At 42.9% G+C, this 19,993-nt stretch overlaps 1 protein-coding gene across 1 annotated transcript in view; it reads left to right on the plus strand.

Moving 5' to 3' along the window:
- Nucleotides 1–19,057, plus strand: part of stra6 (signaling receptor and transporter of retinol STRA6) — a 36,347-nt gene extending 17,290 nt beyond the window's left edge. The window contains 13 exon segments of the mRNA XM_052042386.1: nucleotides 1,081–1,247; nucleotides 2,879–3,004; nucleotides 4,268–4,335; nucleotides 4,469–4,545; nucleotides 5,570–5,631; nucleotides 7,586–7,748; nucleotides 8,069–8,144; nucleotides 9,407–9,540; nucleotides 11,069–11,186; nucleotides 12,820–12,921; nucleotides 14,062–14,225; nucleotides 15,519–15,656; nucleotides 18,032–19,057. Of these exon segments, the coding sequence (XP_051898346.1) occupies nucleotides 1,081–1,247; nucleotides 2,879–3,004; nucleotides 4,268–4,335; nucleotides 4,469–4,545; nucleotides 5,570–5,631; nucleotides 7,586–7,748; nucleotides 8,069–8,144; nucleotides 9,407–9,540; nucleotides 11,069–11,186; nucleotides 12,820–12,921; nucleotides 14,062–14,225; nucleotides 15,519–15,656; nucleotides 18,032–18,258 (1,622 nt within the window). The 3' untranslated portion in view covers nucleotides 18,259–19,057.
- Nucleotides 19,058–19,993: the final 936 nt, after the last annotated feature.

Genomic DNA, 19,993 nt, shown 5'->3' on the forward strand with positions numbered 1-19,993 from the left:
TGTATGTTGATTCAATGCAAAATGTTTAGTTTAAACTAGGTTGAACTGTGTGCCATTTATATTTTATTGACTTCTGTATCATAATGTTAGAGGCCAAACTATAATTCATAATAAGTATACAGTTGTTTAATGGTTAATCTCCAGAGATAAGAGTTCAAAGTCAACAACAGCTGGGGAGTTTTGAATCAATTTTATATCTCTTAGAAAAAAGTTCAGAATTTATTTGCAAGTAAATACTGGTCATGAAACTACTGGTTTGTTGTAAAAACCCATTTGCTTGTCTTTCTGGTCCATGTGAAACTTCAGGACCACAGCAGTGTGGTTGGTGCTTCAAAACTGGAATGATTGTGTCACCTTTCACATCTGTATCAATTCAAGATCGCTGCACTGTTCATGAAATCTTCACACTACAGCTCTGAGATGGCTCATCACCTTTCCAAGGGGAATTTGGGGACTACCTGTCAATCTTGCCTTGGCCCACTAACACCCAAAACTTGTGCAAATAATTAGACATTAGAATCAGATTTATTATCACTGACTTAGACAACATGAAATTTGTTGTTTTGTGGCAGCATTACAGTGTAGAGACACAATTTACTATAATTACAAAAACAGTGAAATAACAAGGTAGTGTTCAAGGACTGTTCAGAAATCTGGCAGAGGGGAAGAAGCTGTTCCTGAATCGTTGAGTGTGGGTCTTCAGGCTCCTGTACCACCTCCCTGATGGTAGTAATGAAAAGAGGGCATGTCCTGGATGGTGAGCATCCTAGATGATGGATGCCACCTTCTTGAGGCACCGCCTCTTGAAGATGTCCTCCATGGTGGGGAGAGTTGTGTCTGTGATGGAGCTGGCTGAGTCTACAACCCTCTGCAGCCTCTTGTGATCCTGAGCAGTGGAGCCTCCATAGCAGGCTGTGCAACCAGTCAGAATACTCATCTACAGATGTACATCTATAGACATTTGTAAGAGTCTTTGGTGACATACTGAATCTCAAATTCTTGATGAAGTAGAGCCATGAATATTGTTCCTGTTCGGTACACTGCAGTAACTTGAATTGTGCCCCATCTTATTTCTCTCAGAGTACTTGAAGATTGCTGCATTGTTTTACTACCCTGCTCTGTACTACCCCCTCCTTGCATGTGCAACAGTAAAAAACAAAGTGGGTTACCTACTTGGAAGCCTCCTCTCCTGGCTACACTGCGGTGTTCTCGTCTGGCAGAAAATTGAATGCCCTTTATCATCAGAGGTAATTATTTTTGCTTATGCAACTGTCTTAGGGTTAAATTCTCTGATTAAAACTTAAGGACTGTGTGAACAGTATGACTATTGTTGCAGCTTGAAGTGATTTGTGTTAAAACCAGGACAATGGTCCTTTTGTCACTTTGTTATCTGAAGAAGTAGCTTCAGTGCTGAGAACCGGCAAGGAGAGTTCTTCATTCTGCTGCTTGGCTGGGTTTTCATAAAATCCAAACTGAATTCTTGTTCAGATGGTCGCTTGCAGAATGTAGCAAGGGTCCACCTATCCTGGGATTGGGCCAAAATCAGCTCCTGGCAAGTAAGTGTTTATTGCTGACATTCCCAGCACTCAAGTCTTTTGTGGATTAAACCTTCAGCATTTACTTGGCTGCTTTCATATCCTTTTTCCTATTTTCCCAAAACTTATTACAACCAATAAATTACCTTAAGAGTGGGCACTGTGATGTAGGAAACACAGCAGCCTCTTTATACACAGCAAGGTCCCACAAATGGGTGTGTGATAATGACTGTTCAAATCTTTGCAAAGAGCAGTGAAGTTCCCTCCCCATGTCCCATGGGATCTTTTGAAGTTACATGAAGCATAGAGTGGACGGCTGGTATCTTTTTCCCCCGGGTCGAAATGCCCAATACTAGTGGGCATACATTTAATCTGAGAGAGGGAAAGTTCAAAGGAGATGTACAGGGCAAGTTTTTTTTCCCTGCAGCGGTGGGTGCCTGGGGTGCGCTGCCAGGGGTGGTGGAGGTAGATACGATGGAGAGGCTCTTGGATAAGCACATGAATTTGCAGAAAATGGAGGGATATGGACCATGTGTAGACAAGGGATTAGGTGTCGCTTTACAGCGCCAGCAACCTGGGTTCAATTCCGGCTGCTGTCTATAAGGCGTTTGTACGTTCTCCCCATGTCTGTGTGGGTTTCCTCCGGGTGCTCCAGTTTCCTCCCACATTCCAAAGACTTACAAGTTAGGAAGTTGTGGGCGTGCTATGTTGGCGCCAGAAGCGTGGCGACACTTGCAGGCTGCCCCCAGAACACTACGCAAAAGATGCATTTCACTGTGTTTCGATGCACATGTGACTAATGAAGAAATCTTATACATAGCTTGCTTAGTTCTGCACAACATCATGGGCCAAAAGGCCTGTTCCTGTTTTACATCCACCAAAAGGAACAGGGTTTTGACTCACAGTGTTGCTAGAGTTATAGTTGTGACTCTAAAGACTGTGCAGAATTAGTTTGACCCTCTTAATGCTGCACTGTCAGCGATGCTGTCTCTCAAATGAGGTATAAAACTGTAGCCTCATCTGGCAACAAAAGTCCCAGGGTATTATCTCGATGACCTGGAAACCCTTGTCTGTCCGCTTCATCTGGCTGGGTGTGTGAACTTGCTGGGCAGAAGTTGCGACTTTTCCTGCACTACAAGTGCCTGCACTTCAGGGGGTTCATTGGTTGTAAAGCAGATGTTGGGATGCCCTGGGGATGTGATGAGCACTATCTTAAAAAGTAGCAAGGTCAATGATTAGAAATGAAGAATTTCCTTAAAACAAAGATGCCAGAAGTTTCTTCACATTGCAACTAATTCGGGTATTAAATCTTTTTTGCCTGCTTGTTTGTCTTTGCAATCCAGCTGTACAAATACTATTCCCTGCTGAGGAGCCTCCCCCAGCTCCTGTGCCTCGTGTTTCTAAGCATTGTTTATCCTGTTTTGCTTGTGACGAATGGCAAGACGTCAGGAAATCCGACTTTCCATTGGGTGAGTGCCTGCACTTCACTGAGGGCAGTGAGAGATTGACTGGGGACTTTGCATCGTCGTTATCTTACTGGCCAATCCAGAAAATTATTTAAAAAAAGAAACAACCAGTCATGGGGACAGGGACTTTTTTTTATTCATAGAATGTGGGCTTCACTTAAGACTGGTCTCGCTTGCCAATCCTTAATCATCCTATAGTTGAATGGCTTGAGTAATTTCTGAAAGCAGTTGAGAGGGAACAACTTTGGATCTGATGTCACATTTGGGGCAGGTTTGGCAGACTTCTTCCCAAACATTAGTGAGCTGGGGGGGGAAGGTTGAGGGAGGGGGTACAGGTTCAATGACAATCCAGTGGCTTCATTGTTATGGATACTATTTTAGTTCCAGAATATTTGGTGGGGGGCTGGGAGGAATGAATTTTGAGTTCCCAGCTCTGATAGCTGATGATCAGAGACACTTGTTCATATGAGGCCCCTGGAGTTCTGCTCCAGTGATCTAACCACTGTTCTACTGTAGCCGTTTATCAAGGTCTTCACACAATGCAGTGGCACCTGCAGTGGATTCCTGCTCCATACCTTGGAGCCAATTGGTTGCTTTATTGGAGGGATCTTGTTGAATTAATATTATCTGAAAGAGCTCTGTCCGAAGTTGCGTATTGATCAAAAGATTTTGGATTAGATCTTCTGTGATCTCAAATGCAAAATAAACCCCCAACCCTGGGTTGAAATGCACTAATGTGGGTTTGTGAGTAGAACATGTTATCTATTGCACGATCTGGTTATCAGTACGTCTGAAGGTATTGGGTTCAGATTCCCCTGTTGCTCAAAGGAGGTTTTCAGCTTTGCTGTCTTGAACCTTGTATGGATTGGATTCTCTCAGAATTCTAAATGCAGTGAGACAGAATAGAAACTTGAGGTGAAATCATTGCGGATGAGCTATTTTTGTTTTCCAGGCTTTGGGAAGGATGTGAAAACATTGGGGAGGATCCAGAAAAGCTTTAAGTCCATCTTAGCTGGCAGCCAATTGTCATGCTTTTCTGAGTTTTGACAGACCATTAGATCATCCTTCGTGTTGAATAGCCAATAATTTTGTTGCCTGCACACCCACCCATATCTTGTTGAAAAGTGCAGTCAGCAGTATAACTACGATTTAAGTTACATCAAACATCATACCGGTTGGGCTGGAAATCCCAGGGTTATGCTGTTGGATCTTGGTATTTATCCCTCACTAAACTTTTTTTCTGCTTTTCTCCCACCCCACCTTCAGTGTCAAGCTGATGGATACTACACCGATTACTTGAAACTCTTGCTGAGGAAAAGACCATCCAAGGACAGGTTTGGGAATACTCTTCAACATGTCTGCACCATCACAGGAGTTGACTTTAACTCTTCACATCTGACTTGAAAGTCATTTCAAGAGCTTAATGTATGTTGTGTTTTTTTTTCCCCTCCCCACATACCTCATTAGCATCTGCACAGATCAGTCAAGCCTCTCGTCCAAAATAAGGACTTTAATTCGATCCTATATCTACATACCAATGAAAGGTAAAAGCCTGAAACTCAAATTGGTCTCCTTCCAACTCTCAACACTCAATTACTGCTTCATCTCTACTCGTACCAGGGCACAGATAATTGAATACATTTCAATTGTGGTCTCTTTATCTCAATCCAATGGATAAGGCCATTTGGCCCATTGGATGAGTTCCAGCTCTGTGCTGTTTATCATGCCATATGCATATCCAGTCCCCTTTTGTAAAGTTGCAATTAAATCTGCTACCATTGTACATTTAGATAGCAACACTTCCTTCCCTAAAATAGCTCTTGCCCATCTTTCAAACCCATCCACCCTACCTCATGGCTTTGAGCAGTTCATAAATGTCCGCTGAATCCCAATGCTCCTTTTGAAAGGTCGGAGTGCATTGGAATGTTTGTCTCTATCCTGTTTGAAGGAATTGGAGTCAAATGGAATTGCCACTGGTTTAAAACTTCCTCAGACAACTGGAAGTTAGTGGAGCTGTTTGAAAACTTGGTTCTGAGCTCCACCCCGCCACCCCCCCCCCCCCCCCCCCCCCCCCCCCAGTTTGGGTTGTTTCCCTTTCCCAGTAACAGTGAAACACTTTTATTTCCATAGCAGGGGTATCACCTAGCTCAAGGTCACTGCCTGTTTTCTTTTCTATGATTAAACAAGGAGCTACATGTATTGCACATGATAGCTACAGGGTTTCTTACACTTGAATATTTTGAGTTCACCTTAATTAGAGAGGTGGGAGGTCATGTGGTGAAGAATGTTGAATATTCATTCTAGAGGAGTGGGTCCCTTTTTAAACTATTTTCTCCTTTGAACTCTCAATCTCTCAATCTACCTCCATCATGGCCCTTTCACCTTATTGTCTACCTGCACTGCACTTTCTTTGTAACTGTAACACTATATTCTGCATTGTTTTTGTTCTCCTTTTGTACCTACTCCATGTATGGAATGATCTGTCTGGATGGCAGTGCAAACAAAAGCTTTTCACTGTATCTCGGTACATGTGACAATAACGTAACAATTGCCTTTCTTTTAATGCAGGATTCAGAATTCCACCAAAACTAACTGTGTCAATGACGGTGGCTCTGGTTACTATCTATCAGGTAGCTATATTGATTAAAATGTGGCCTTGAATCAGCACCACCTAAATCATCTTCATCCACCTCATGTTCATCCATCAGTTTTCTTTTGTATGTGAGAAATTTACTGGAATATTTCAAACAGCCTGGCCTCATTGGTTTGAAACCAAGGTCACACAGTGCCATCAACTTGAAATGCTTGTATTAGCAGTCTACTCTGTGCACATGTGCCTTATGGATGAAACAATAAGCCAAGACCTCAGTCCTGGGGAGTATTTGTCCTTCGATAACATCACTAGAGCAAATTATGATTTTTTTTTAATCATGAATTCGCAGTCCTTTTCCTCGAAAGGAAACCAAAAATTAAAGGGCATAGATTTAAGATGAGAGGGGAAAAATTTAAAAAGGATGTGAGGGGCAAATTCTTAGAGTGGTGAGCATATGGAACAAACTACCAGAAGAAGTAGTTGAGGCAGGTACAATAACATTTAAAGGACAAGATATTGACAGAATGCAGAGCTGGGCTGAGAAGTGGCAGATGGAGTTCAACCTGGATAAGTGTGAAGTGATACGCTTCGGGAGATCTAATTTGAAAGCAGAATTCAAGGTTAATGGCAGGACTCTTGGCAGTGTGGAGGAACAGAAGGATCTTGGGGTCCATGTTCATAGATCCCTCAAGGTTGCCACGCAGGTCGATGGGATTGTTAAGAAGGCGTATGGAGTGTTGGCCTTCATTAGTCAGGGTATTGTTAAAGAGCAGAGAGGTAACGTTGCCGCTCTATAGAACTCTGGTTAGGACACACTTGGAGTATTGTGTTCAGTTCTAGTCACCTCATTACAGGAAGGATGTGGAAGCTTTAGAGGGTGCAGAGGAGATTTACCAGGATGCTGCCTGGATGTCTTATGAGGATAGATTGAGCTTGAGCTTTCTCTTTGGAGAGGAGGAGGATGAGAGCTGACCTGACAGAGGTGTACAAGATGATAAGAGGCATAGATCGAGTGGACAGTCAGATTTTTTTCCCCAGGGTGACAATGGCTAACATGAGGGGGCATAATTTTAAGGTGATTGGAGGAAGGTATAAGAGGGATGTCAGAGGTAAGTGTTTTTTTTTACACAGAGTGGTGGGTGCATGGAACGCACTGCGGGCAGAGATTGTGAAGGCAGATACATTAGGGACATTTAAGAGGTTCTTAGACACATGAATGATAGAGAAATGGAGTGCTATGTGAGAGGGAAGGGTTAGATAGATCTTAAAGTAGGATAAAATGACAGCACAACATCGTGGGCTGAGAAGAGCCTGTACTGTGCTGTAATGTTCTAATGCTGGCAATGCCTGGTGCAAGTAAACCAGAGTTAATACCAGAGATGGATAATCTTGTAGCAGGACTGGTTAGTTCTGATGATAACATAGTGAGTTGTCTGGTATTATTGAGTTTGCTGTTGAGTGCTGAAAGTTGCAACATTTTCAGACAGAAGATGCAGAGCTGTTCCCCAAGCTTGCACTGGGCCTCATTGGAACACCACAGGAACCCAATAATGTGGGTCAGATTTGAGTATTAAACATTGGGATTACATGGACACCCCTGGCTTTGTCCTAACCATGTCTTCCCCCACTCCCTGCAACTTAAAACTGATTTGTTTTCTTTATTTCTCAGTTTTGAAAACTGATCCTTGACCTGAAACACTACCTGCTTCCCACTCCAAGTGTGACTTGACCTGCTGAGTGTCTCCAGCAATTTGTTTTTCAATCTCTGATTTTTTTTTTCTTCTTTTGACTTTTCATTTCCTTGCGATGTGTTGATTGGGTCGGTCACAGCATTAAAGGTTGATGTAGATGATTTTAATGCTTGTATATCAACTGTCAACAGCCTATTTCCTGGATCTGGTCAGTAATTAAGAGGTTTCTTGTTTGACATCGATGGTCCTATGTCATTTTTCTCTTTTGGTGTAGCTCTTGCTCTCTTTCCCCTCCTGTAGGTTGCTCTTCTGCTTGTGGTCTACGTTGTCCCAACCCTACAGAAGATGCGAGCTGGAGTCCGTGAAGAGATATCCTACATACTTGAGGGGTTTGGGATCAATCTTTCCGATAAGAGAAGTGAAGTTCTCAAAATTGTCAAATACTACTTTTGGATCTTGGAAGGTACCAGCTGGATTAGAATTTAGTTTCTCGGGGTTTTTTCTTTTAAATAAGAGAAACTGTCACCAATCCTCTTGGTGGTCCTACCACAGGAGTGTTGGCTTCCTGTTAATCTAATATCAAGCGTTATAGTTGATGGTCATCTTTTGGATATACTGTGGAAAGACTGAATAAACCGTAAAAGAGATGGCAGCTAACATTTAAAGAACTGTATCCCTTGAACTATATTGCTAACTGATTTGCACAAAACACAAGTTTCATCTCTTCAGTATGATATCAGATCGGTGTGATGTAAAAACACTCATTTATTTTTCTTCCTACAGCCTGCTACGTGTCTGCCATCACTGTTTCCTGTTGCTTCAACCTCCTCATGTTAATGAGGTCAATGGTTTTGCACAGGTAACTTTCCTAACAAATATTTAGGAATTTGTCATTTCCTTGTAATTGGTGAGCAGAGAATTAAGTTCTTGTATAATAAACCCTTCTGTAAGAATGCTAAATAGTAATGTTAAATTTCTGTGCCTGACTAGTTGTGATGCAGACAATTTTTGCCACAACTTGTACTAGCTCTGTTTCTAATCGTGGGTGTTGTAACGTTGTACCGCATAGGAACGGCCCTTTTGACCCGACTTAAATATTATTATATTACCCTTAGAATTGTAATTGGCTTTTTATTGCTGCAATGATAAAAGATGGAAGATCAACTATCCTGCATCTTGTATACAGCTACTTCAGCCATGTGGTTGTTGAACCAGCCAGCACAACTCTAATCACTACAGCATAGCAACAATATGACCCACTTGGCACTAAAAGTTTCACCCTTTCACTCTAACACCAAAGAAAACAATCCAAGTTTGTCCAATCTCTCCTTGCAGCTAATGCACTCCAATCCCCTAATTTTGTGGCAATTCTCCTTGATCAACATTCTCCAGTAGTGGCAATAACTTGACTCTGAGGGGATAGATGTCTTGTACAATTCAAGGTCCCCCTCATTCATATAAACTGCGTAGAATATGGATAGAAACATAGAAAACCTACAGCACAATACAGGCCCTTTGGCCCACAAAGTTGTGCCCAACATGTCCCTACCTTAGAAATTACTAGCCTTACCCATAGCCCTCTATTTTTCTAAGCCCCATGTACCTATCCAGAAGTCTCTTAAAAGACCCTATTGTATCCGCCTCCACCACCGTTGCCGGCAGCCCATTCCACCCACTCACCACTCTCTGAGTAAAAAAAAAACTTACCCCTGACATCTCCTCTGTACCTACTCCCCAGCACCTTAAACCTGTGTCCTCTTGTGGCAACCATTTCAGCCCTGGGGAAAAGCCTCTGACTATCCACACGATCAATGCCTCTTACCATCTTATACACCTCTATCAGGTCACCTCTCATCCTCCGTCGCTCCAAGGAGAAAAGGCAGAGTTCACTCAACCTGCTTTCATAAGGCATGCTCCCCAATCCAGGCAACATCCTTGTAAATCTCTTCTGCACCCGTTCTATGGCTTCCACATCCTTCCTGTCAGATCCTGACTCCTAGATCTATCTTTTTTCCATTTTAGAGCACATTCCTATTATGAGCAGCTATATTTTCCACTGAGTGTCACTGTATATTTATGTTTGAGTATAACCACTAACTTCCTCCTCCCCTCCATTAATAGAGAGAACCTGAAGACCCTCTACCGAGGAGACACGTACAAAGTCTTCAAAGTTCAGAAGCGTATCAGACCCTCTCGGTCTGCCATAGTCTGTTGGATGAGCTTCACCAGCTACCAGGCTGCGCACATCACCTTAGGTAACCAGTGATGGCTAGATTAAAATATGTTTCTATTTCCATGTGGAAATTGTAAAAGAATCTGGGTGAAAACCGTGTAAATCCTAGGTTGGATGTCTCTCGGATGCAGTGAACTTCTGTTCCCCTTCAGGTATTAGTTGCATGTGTAGAGTTGTGTACAGTACACGAGCAGGATATTTGGCCCATCTGCCCAAATGCCTGTTAATGTTCCAGAGGAACTTAATCACAGCCTACTCAATGACCAGTATGCCCTTCCATTTTAACATCAGCCAGAGAATTCCCTTGCTCTATTTCTGCTGCTTTAACCCTATGCTGGTATTTTGAGGGTCCAGCCTTTTATGGTGAGTGATCCAAAATGAGCCTGTTAACATCCTTTTTGAATTTGTAGATTTTTGTTTTTGTTATTTAACTTTGAGGAGTGTTGGAGAACCTGTTAGAAAAGTGCACACAGAAATTGAACATTCACCCTGTTAAGTCTAAGGTGTTTTTTGAGGCATCTTAATTTTTGATACCAAAGGGATTCTAATGATTCTGGCTGAGCTGTCGATAAACACTGATGTTATGACTGGAACCCAACCCACCGATGCCCATGTTTTGGAGAGCATGCATCTATGGCGGGGGCAGTGGAAAGTTCCCGGGGGGAGGAGTGAACTAGGGAGTCGTGGAGAGAGTGGTCCCTGCGAAAGGCAGAAAGGGGTGGGGAGGGGGAAGAGGGGTGGGTTTTATCCCATATTTCTCCCTGTGTTTGTGTTCTTGTGCTAAATTTTATTCCTGAATCTGCAATGTTTCCCTATCTCTCACTTAATTTGGCCTTGGGTCTAGGCATTGCTATCAAGGCCAGCTTTACTGTCTATCCCCAGTTCTCTGAGAAGCTGTTAGTCCCTTTGTTGAACAGCTACAGTACTTCTGGTGAAGGTACTTCTATAATCTTAGGTAGCAGGTTCCAGGATTTGGAACAAGCAATGATACAGGAGTTGGGATGTGACTTGGGGCGCCTGCATGCAATGGTGTTCCTATGCAACTGCTGCCCTTCTCTTTTGGTAGAGGTGGTGGATTTGGGAAACGTTTACTGAAGTAGCCTACGAAAGTAGTCACAGTGCAGTAGACGGTGTACACTGCAGCCATTGTGCACTGGTAGTGGAGCGAGTGAATGGGTGATGGGGAGTACTTTGTCCTGGATAAGCTAGTTGAAGCCGCAGTCAAGCAGAGAGAATTCTACCACACTCCATGGTTAAGACTTGCTGAGGGGTGGGGTTGCTGGGAGCAGAATTGCTGGTTGCAGGATACAGAGTCTCTGACCTAGTGCATAGGCACAGTATGTGTGTGGCTAATCCAGCTGAATTCCTGGTCAGTTGAGCCTCTTTAAGAGGCTGGTTTGTGGTGGTAGAACTTGTGTCATTGAATGTCAGCAGAGATTGTCAGTATTTACTGCAACACTCAGCGCACAGGGTTGATTAACCCACCAAAGAAAGACCTGAATATTGATTTTATTGAAATAATTACATTCTCTTGTCAATCTTCCATGCAGGTCTCTTCATACAACTGCTGGTGTTCTTCTTGTGTTTTCTCCTATTTTCCTTCCTTATCGTTGTCCCCATCCTCTATGGGCAAAACCTGCTCCTCTTCAAGGTCCTAGAGAGCATGTGGTGAGTGTACTGTGCAGAATCCTTCTAATTTCCTGGCTCCTGACAGGATTAACACTTAAAATATTTTATTGCTGACTTTGGCAAAAGGAAAATGTGCTTTGTCCTTTGATATCAGTCCTCTCTATTTGCCTTGAGAAACCAAGGACTGCAGATGCTGGAATCTAGAAAAACACAACGACGCTGGAGGAACTCAGCAGGCCAGGCAGCATCTGTGGAGAAAAGCAGGCGGTCAACATTTCAGGTCAGACACAAACCGTTGACCACCTGCTTTTCTCCACGGATGCTGCCTGCCTGCTGAGTTCCTCCAGCATCATAGTGTTTTTTCATCTTTTATTTGCCTATTTCCCCAACCTCTAAGTAACACGAGTAAACTCTGATTTGGCCTTTGCTGCTAAATCACTAATACAATGCTGCTCAATGAGATGGAATTTGCCATTGCATCACTGAACACTTTTTAAAAGAAAGGGGGAAATGTTCAGTGTTCTGAAAATGAATGTGCATCATTCTGTTTGTGTATCAGCAACCTTTTCCACAATGTAATTAGGATGATGGTTATGAAGTATCTGCCAGCAAGTAACTTGATTTCACCCATTTGCTGGCACACTGTTTGTGGATTAGATCAGAATCCTTTGAGCCAGAATGATCAACACAAAGATGTCAATTTATGGGCACACCACCTCCTGAAGGTTTGCACTTTCCTCCCCCAAGATTTCCTATCTGTACAACTCGTTGGATGTTGGGGATTCACTTGTCCCTCTAGGGCCACCCATAGGAGCTGTGAAGGCCATTAGCCCCTTGAACCTCTTCTCCCATTCAGTCAAATTGTGGATGATCTGCATCTTAAATTCTTTGTACTGGGTGAAGTTAGCACTGGAATTATTTTTCAATTGGCTTGAACCCTCACCTGACTTTAATTTTTTTTTGAGGTCCCAAATTTCACGAGCCTTTTTAAGTGTTGCTTGATTTCACTCCTGAGTTATCAGGATTGCTTACTGATCAGTACCTACCCACCTGAAGAAATGGCATGATAGATGGGGAGAAGTTGTCAACTTGTAATAACTGTGACCTTTCGGAGAGAAGGGTTAGATTGATCATGGAGTAGGTTTATATAGGTTGGCACAACATTGTGGGCCAAAGGGCCTGTACTGTATTGATCTATGTTAATCATATCACCTCCTAACACCACACCCCTAATCTCACTGGAGGGGCCACAAGCTTCATTTGTGTGACCTGTCCTTGTCAATTAACTTTTCCCGCAGATTGATCTTCCAGCAAACCCTGGACATCAGCCCTCTGCTTCAAGTGGCCCTCCTCCTCTTCCTGATGTTCAGATTTTTACCTGATGTTCAGGTTTTTAAATGTGGGAAAACTTGTAGCTAAATCAAGTGGATTGAAGCCCCATAAACATGAAGACTAAGATGGCCCAAGGTTGGAGAGAAGTTTCCTCCATGGGTCAGGTTTTGGAGATGCACTTTACTGGAGTAAATTTGTCTTCATAAAACTCCACATCCTCTCATTGTGTTTGTCCTGGTCTGGACCCTTGGATTGTCCCTACCTTTTTAATAATGGCTTTTATTAAATTAAGGATGATAACTTGCAGGTGATTTCTTTATTAATATTTCTTTCCTTTAAGGCCTTTCTGGTTGGCGTTGATTGTGGTCCTATTGATTCAACACTTTCTAGCTCGACTTCTCTTTCTGCAGAAGGATGGGAAAAGCCTGAGCATTACTAATAGGTACAAGAAGTTTTGATTCGGATTGGTTTATTGTCACATACAGCAAGGTGCGATGAAATTCCTTGCTCGTATGAAGAGTAAACAGAATAATGGTGGTAATAGATACAACGACGAGTGCAAAACTGCAGAATGATGCAAAGGTTGTAGTGCAGAAAGAAATGCTTAGTGACAATGGTGGAGTAACAGGTAGAGAGAAGAGTCGGAGAACATGGCAGCATCACTGGGAAGGGGGCATGAAAGAGGTGATTGGTTCAGGAGTGGGGGATTGTTTCGAGGGTCTGTAAACTGGCACTGCATTTTTGTTAATTGAAGCTAACGGCATTGTAGTTGTTCCTCCATAAGTAACGCTCTTCACCAGAGTTGGATGGTTGTGGGTTCTGGTTCCACTCCAGAAACTATCAAAGGTATGGGGGGGGGGGTGGAATATTGTAGGTTGTACAGCCCAGATTGGTGAGATGAGGTGTCACAACAACGTGTTCCTTGAAGGGTAGTCAACATGACCATTCGTGACATGCCCTGGCCTAGATTCCAACTGGAAGATGAGTCAGAGCTTCTAAATGCAGCCAGGCAGCAGACCCAGCGTGCTTCCTGATGGCTTGCTCTCCACTCAGCTACAAAGTCCTGGTGCCAGCTAATGGCTAGTTCTTCAGCCCCTACACAAGCACCCCTTGGTTCATCAGTACAGTGATGCGTCAATTACAGCAGTGGGGTTGGGATTTTGAGCACTCAAGTCAAGTTTATTGTCATGAGCATGAGTACAGTGAAAAAACTTGCAGCAGCATCACAGGCACATGGGTACAGACAACACACAATATACATTATACAAGACAGTGAAGAGAGAAGGAAAAAAGACACCATCAGAGACAAGTCCATGGTAGTGCAAGAGGTGGTGCGTAGTGTTCCGTAGCTGAGGTAGGGTTAGGGGTGTGCAGGTCAGTTCAAGAACCTGATGGTTGTAGGAAAGTAGCCGTTCCTGAACCTGGTGGCGTGGGGCTTCGGGCTTCTGTACCTCCTGATGGTTCATGAACTTGAGGCTGCGTCAGTAATCTGGCTGTTGTTTAGTTGGTTAAGGAGGAAATTCCACGTTGGGAAGTGGAAGCCAACTTTAAATAAAACCACATCTTTATCATCTCTTTGCAGAAGAAGCCTATACATATTCACGTACCTGTTCTTTATGTTCAATGTCTTGATCGGATTCATTACTGGAGTGTGGCGGATAGTCCTTACAGAGATCTACAACATCATTCACTTTTGTAGATTGGATCTGAGCCTTCTAAACCAAGGGGCAGAATCGTTAGACCTAGGTAATTTAGTTCATTTTTGTTCTTTTGTGTGTCTCGGTTTCACTGTTCCATGGAACTGTAAATGTCATGCAAGTAGCATTGTTTGCACAGAACTGAGTTTGGTCTGGGATGATTTTTAATCCAGAAATCCAGTCTGGTCAAGTGTTCTTGCTGGACTCCTAAACTAATACCAATTTTAGTTGCAATTTAACACCCAGTGCAGGCTCAATGTCACTGTTGATCAGAGCAGCAGGTATGTTTTGATAATGGATGTAAAAGGCTTGTGTGGAAAGACAAATGGTTAACATTTCAAGTCCAAAGCCCTTTGTCAGATGCTGCCTGACCTGCTATTTCCAGTATTTTCCACTTTTGTTTCAGATTTCCAGCAACTGCTGTCTGTTTTGATTTTTCACTAAAAGGCTTGTGTGTCATCATTCAATTAGTTCCTCTGCAACCTCCTGCTCCCAGTTTGAGATGTCTGTAGTCCCACAGTCCCCTTGTCTGAATAATCGATTGTTGGCATGTGACACCAGCCATGGATACCCACCAACAATTGCTTGTCTTTGGACCACATTGAGACACATTGGCAAGGTTAGTGTGAGCTTTCAATGAAATGCTGAGTAATTCCCCTCATCCCACAATAGCAGTCGAGTGGGATGTTATGAGTTGAATTCCCCTTGCCCATCGGTGTTCTCCTAGTATGGATAGGCAACTGGGAACCATAGTCATGCAGTCCAGAAACAGGCCCTTCAGCCCAACTGGTCCATGCTGACCAAGATGCCCATCCAAGCTGCTCCCATATGCCAGCATTTGTCCCACATCCTTCTAAAACTTTCCTATCCACGTACCTGTCCAAGTGTCTTTTGAGAGGAGTTATTGTTAAAAACTAAAATCCTACTGATGCTGGACATCTTAAATAAAAGTAACCAGCTGGAAATCTTTTTTCCATGGAACTACCAGCATTTCAAGCACTTTTTTTTATTTTTGGAATTTCAGATTGCAGATGCTGGAAATTGGTTATTGAATGTAAACATTTTACCCCTTTCTATCTCAACAGATGCTGCCTAGATTGCTGAGCTTTTTGTGCATTTATTTGGTGTAGTATTTCATTTCTCCTGCTCGTGGCAAAGCTCCTGAGCCTGTGAAGGTCACCCAGTGAGCACTAGGGGACGGAAAGGCTGCCAGAGAATAGATACCCAACTACTTGCCTCTGCAACAGGAATGTGCCTTGTGTCTGTGCATGTGTGTAATTTGTAATGGCTAGTCAGCCTCAAACTGATGCGCACCAACGGTACTTTTCTTTGTTTCTGGCAGGCTATCGATGTTACACTGGCTTCCTGCTGGTGGAAGTTAGCCAGTCCCATCCAGTGATGAAAGCCTTCTGCTCTCTCCTCCTCCATTCCAAGGGCTTGGGGTTAAGCCGAGATGATAAAAGCAAAAATGAAGAAGAAGGTCTGTCACTTGTATTGAGGGGGAAATGCTTGGAAATGGAGGATAACAATCTTAGTGTATACTCAACAAAAGCAAACAGTCTCAAGGCCGTTGGACTGGATTTCTTGAATGTAAAGCTTGCTGGTGGTCCCTGAGGAGATGTTGGTGGCATGTTCTTCCATCCAGGTTATGCCCACGGCACCAAATGTTTCTAGGTCTTGATTGAAGTACTAACCAGGCCCAAATCTGCTTAACTTCTGCTCTGGCTGGGAATGTGTTGTAGCAACAAAGGACTTGAGCCTTTGGAAAGATTTTAGAACATAGGACAGTACAGCACAGGAACAGGCCCTTCAGCCCATGATGTCTGTGCTGAATTAAACTAAATCTCTTCTGCCTGTACATAATCGATTATCCCTGTATATTCATGTCTGTCTAACAACCTCTTAAACACCACTAATCCTATCTGCTTCCACTACTACACATTCCAGACACCTACCACTCTATTTATATAATAAAACAAAATCTGCCTGCACATCTCCTTTAAACTCATTCCCCTCTCACCTCAAATGCATGTCCTCTGGTACTTGACATTTCTGCCCTGGGAAAGAGATTCTGACTGTCTACCCTAGCTATGCCTCTCAGTTGTATAACCTACTATCAGGTCTCCCTTCAGCCTCTGACACTCCAGAGAAAACAACCCAATCCTGGCCAACCTCTTCCCATAGCGTATGCCCTCTAATCCAGGTAGTGTCCTGGTGAACCTGTTCTGTGCCCTCTCCAAAGCGCCCACATCCTCTTGTAATGGGGCGACCAGAATTGTACCCAATACTCCCAAGTGCAGCCTAACCAAAGTTTATAGTTTTTCAACAGACTTTTTGTAATCACTGGTTGTGCCCAGAGGAGTATTGTGGTTTTGGTGAGGGTGCAGAGCAGGGTCTCTTAAATTCTCCTGGGATGGGGGACTTTGGTTACGTGAAGAAGCTGGGCTTGCTCTTGGAGCAGAACGGGTTAAAGTAGTTTCTGCTGGAGGTGGATCAGTAGACAGCAATTTCAAAGATAAAGAACTGAGAAATGTTTCACATGGGTTATTAGGGGCCTGAAATGTGTTGCTTGAACAGCTCGGGGAAGTGGACTTGAACTTTCCAAAGATATTTAGGTAAACAATGGAAGCGTGAAAGGGATGAGGAGTCATTGAGCTCTTAATAAGCCAACACAAATATGCTGGATGTGGTGCTGTATTCTGTGAATTGAACCACTGAGTTTCTCGGCTGTTTTTAATTAAACCATCAGATGTTTATAATTTAAAAGCAGTGCAGAGAGGTTTGAGATTCTGGGAATAGAACCAACAGAATCAGTAAATGCAGCTGTGTACGTGAGAATGTGAACAGTGTTCACTATCCAGGACTAACATCCTCTCTCCCTCTCTCCCTCTCTCCCTCTCTCCCTCTCTCCCTCCCTCCCTCCCTCCCTCCCTCCCTCCCTCCCTCCCTCCCTCCCTCCCTCCCTCCCTCCCTCCCTCCCTCTCCTCCCTCTCTCCCTCTCTCCCTCTCTCCCTCTCTCCCTCTCTCCCTCTCTCCCTCTCTCCCTCTCTCCTCTCTCCCTCTCTCCCTCCCATATATTATGAATCAAACACAAATGGAAGTACATCTAGTGTTGATCCTGGTTGAGCTACCCTTGCCTTTCACTGATCGAGCCTTCCTGAAAAGTTTCATTATGACTTCCAATCACCAAGCCCCCAGATGCACATCATTGATCAGATGAACTGGACCAGTCCTTGCATCACATTCTTTCCAAACCAATTGAAAAGCAAACAATTTGGAGTATCCAGCTGAGTGATGCTTCACTGTCTGTACTGACCTTTCACTACCATTTGGTTTTGAAAGTGGCTTCAGGATAATTGCCCTTCAGAAGGGAAAAAAAAACTGGTTTCTCTTGCTGCTACTGGCAGTGATACAGAGATAGCCTGAAGGAATAAATCCATAGGAATATGCCTCTTTCCCCGCCCAACCACCATCAGGACTTTTTTTTTCTCAAATCTTTTAGTGAGATTGAAACCATTCCAGAATGAATGGTTTGAATTTCAAAGATTTTGGGGGGAGGTGGGGGGGGAGATTCCTGATGAATATTCCCACCATTATCTCCATGTCTGAGCTTTGACAGAGCACTTTCTTAAATTGTGTATCTAATTCTAATTTGTATTTAAGCATCATTTTGACTGTATAAACTCAATGCAGTATCAAACTGCTGCCTTTGGTGTTATAGTGACCAATGGTTATCACAGAAATACCTGGGCTCCATCCAATGAATTGTTGCTTAAACTGTTAGAGGTTATGCTATGTGTTATGTAGCCACTTGGACCACTGAGATGATGGCTTTTTTTTTGATGCTGATTGCAGGGATTCAGTTGGTGCCCAGTCAGACGTCCGTGAAGACTGCAAAGTCCAAACGCATCCGAGCAAGATGGTCCCTGATGTTCACCCTCCTGAACAACCCCACATTGATCAGTTCCAGGAAGGCAGCAGTTTGCACACCTGCTGATCTTGTTGCAAATGGGGAATTGAACTCTTCCTCCAAGCACACCACAGATGACCTTGCTAAATTTGAGCTATGTGAAAAGGAATAGGACCCTGTGAGAATCTGTTACCTTGATGCAAATAATCTAGACCAGCAAGTTGGTTAAAAATCAAGTTTTAAAAAATCTTGTGTGTAGGTTGTAAACATCTTGTCTTCAGACACACTATTCCCTGTTGCAACTTCTGGTCCTAGTCGCTGTCAGTGATTGGTGTAATTGCAGAGACTGGCCACTAGATAGCTCAGTGGGCTAATTTTCTGAACTCTCAAATCTGCCATCTTCAATATTGTAAAGAACTGACTGAGGTCAACATTAGGGGTAATTTATTAGTGGTTACACGTCTACAATAAGCCTTTCTAGCTTAAAATAAAAACAGAAAAGGCTGGAAATACTCAGCAGGTCAGGCAACACCCAGGGGAAGAAATGGTAACTGTTTCTCTTCCCACAGATGTGGCTGACTGGAATATTTCTGCAGCTTCCTGTCTTTATTTTAAATTCCTGGCATCTGCAACTATTTTTTTCTTTCTAGCTGTTGGATTTCACAAAATAGTAAAGTGGACCAGTTTGTTTACAATGTTTAGATAACTGCTGCCAGTAAGGTATATCAAATTGTCCCAATGTTAACTATTATAGATAGGTATAGTTATTTCAAAATGTAAAGCTACATTTTATTTTTGAATCTGATAATGTACAAATTTGAAGTCTTTTTAAAGTACCAAAAATGATGGCAAATTTGGTGCCAATTTCTCACTGTCTTAATTTTTAAAATAAAATAAATTTGATCTACACAACTTTGGACCAGTAAAATCATGACCAAAGTCTTCACACACCTTTATTATTCTAATCATTGGAACTGATGTACTCACAGACCATCCCCAGAATATCACGTCTCAGGAGGGGATTTTTTTTTAAATTTGGAAATGCTGCTGAGTGTCCTATCTAGCTAGGAATTTGATTGCATTCTAAATGCTTTCTACTGTGCAGCAGGCACCAGAACCTGTCACCTATGTAAAGGTGGGAACAATCCCAGCTAAATCTCCCTTGCTGGGACTGCAGTTTGATTTGAAGGAATTCCAGATTGGACTTACTTGGTATGGTCTCATCTGCAGCTGAGATTTAAGTTCCGATGCCTGATGCTGCTTAAAATCCCACCAACAGGTTTGCTTCCTGGAATGGAGATTTGTTCTCTTGTAGGTGCTAAATGGGCAATGGGATGTGTGAGCATTAAACTTTCCTCTAATTCAGTTCCATTGACTTCATTTGGAATTGTACTTTAGAAACTGGAGCTAAATACCATGTGTTAGTGCACACACTCAGTGCATTCAAAGGGTTTTTGACTCTTAGGTTGACTATATTTAAGACTGCAAAGCTTTTGACAATAAAGAACTCCTTCAATCAACATAATCTCCTGAAAAGTTGTGCAAAACCATAGGTTTGGTTGTAATGACTAGCCAAGAACTGTATACCATCTCTCTTTGGATAATGATATAACATGGAGCTCTGCAGGTGTGAGAACACTTGTAGGATCAGGCAGAGTACAAAGCTGTAAGTTTTTTTTATTTCTGATATCCAGGTGAATTTAAAGCCCCCCTTCAGTCAGATGTGCAAATGTTTTGTAGTTTTCTGGTAAATGGGAATTGACCTGAGAGTGGTGAAAGTGTGCAACTAGAGTTCGGAGTTCTGTGAAGCAACGGCTGAATAAAGAAACTGCAGCTGAGCAAAGGGGATCAGGTTGACTGTACTTTTCAATTCCAAACTGAGTGCTCGTGCAATAACTGGTTAATGA

Source organism: Pristis pectinata, chromosome 32, assembly GCF_009764475.1.
Source record: "Pristis pectinata isolate sPriPec2 chromosome 32, sPriPec2.1.pri, whole genome shotgun sequence".
NCBI lineage: Eukaryota > Metazoa > Chordata > Chondrichthyes > Rhinopristiformes > Pristidae > Pristis > Pristis pectinata.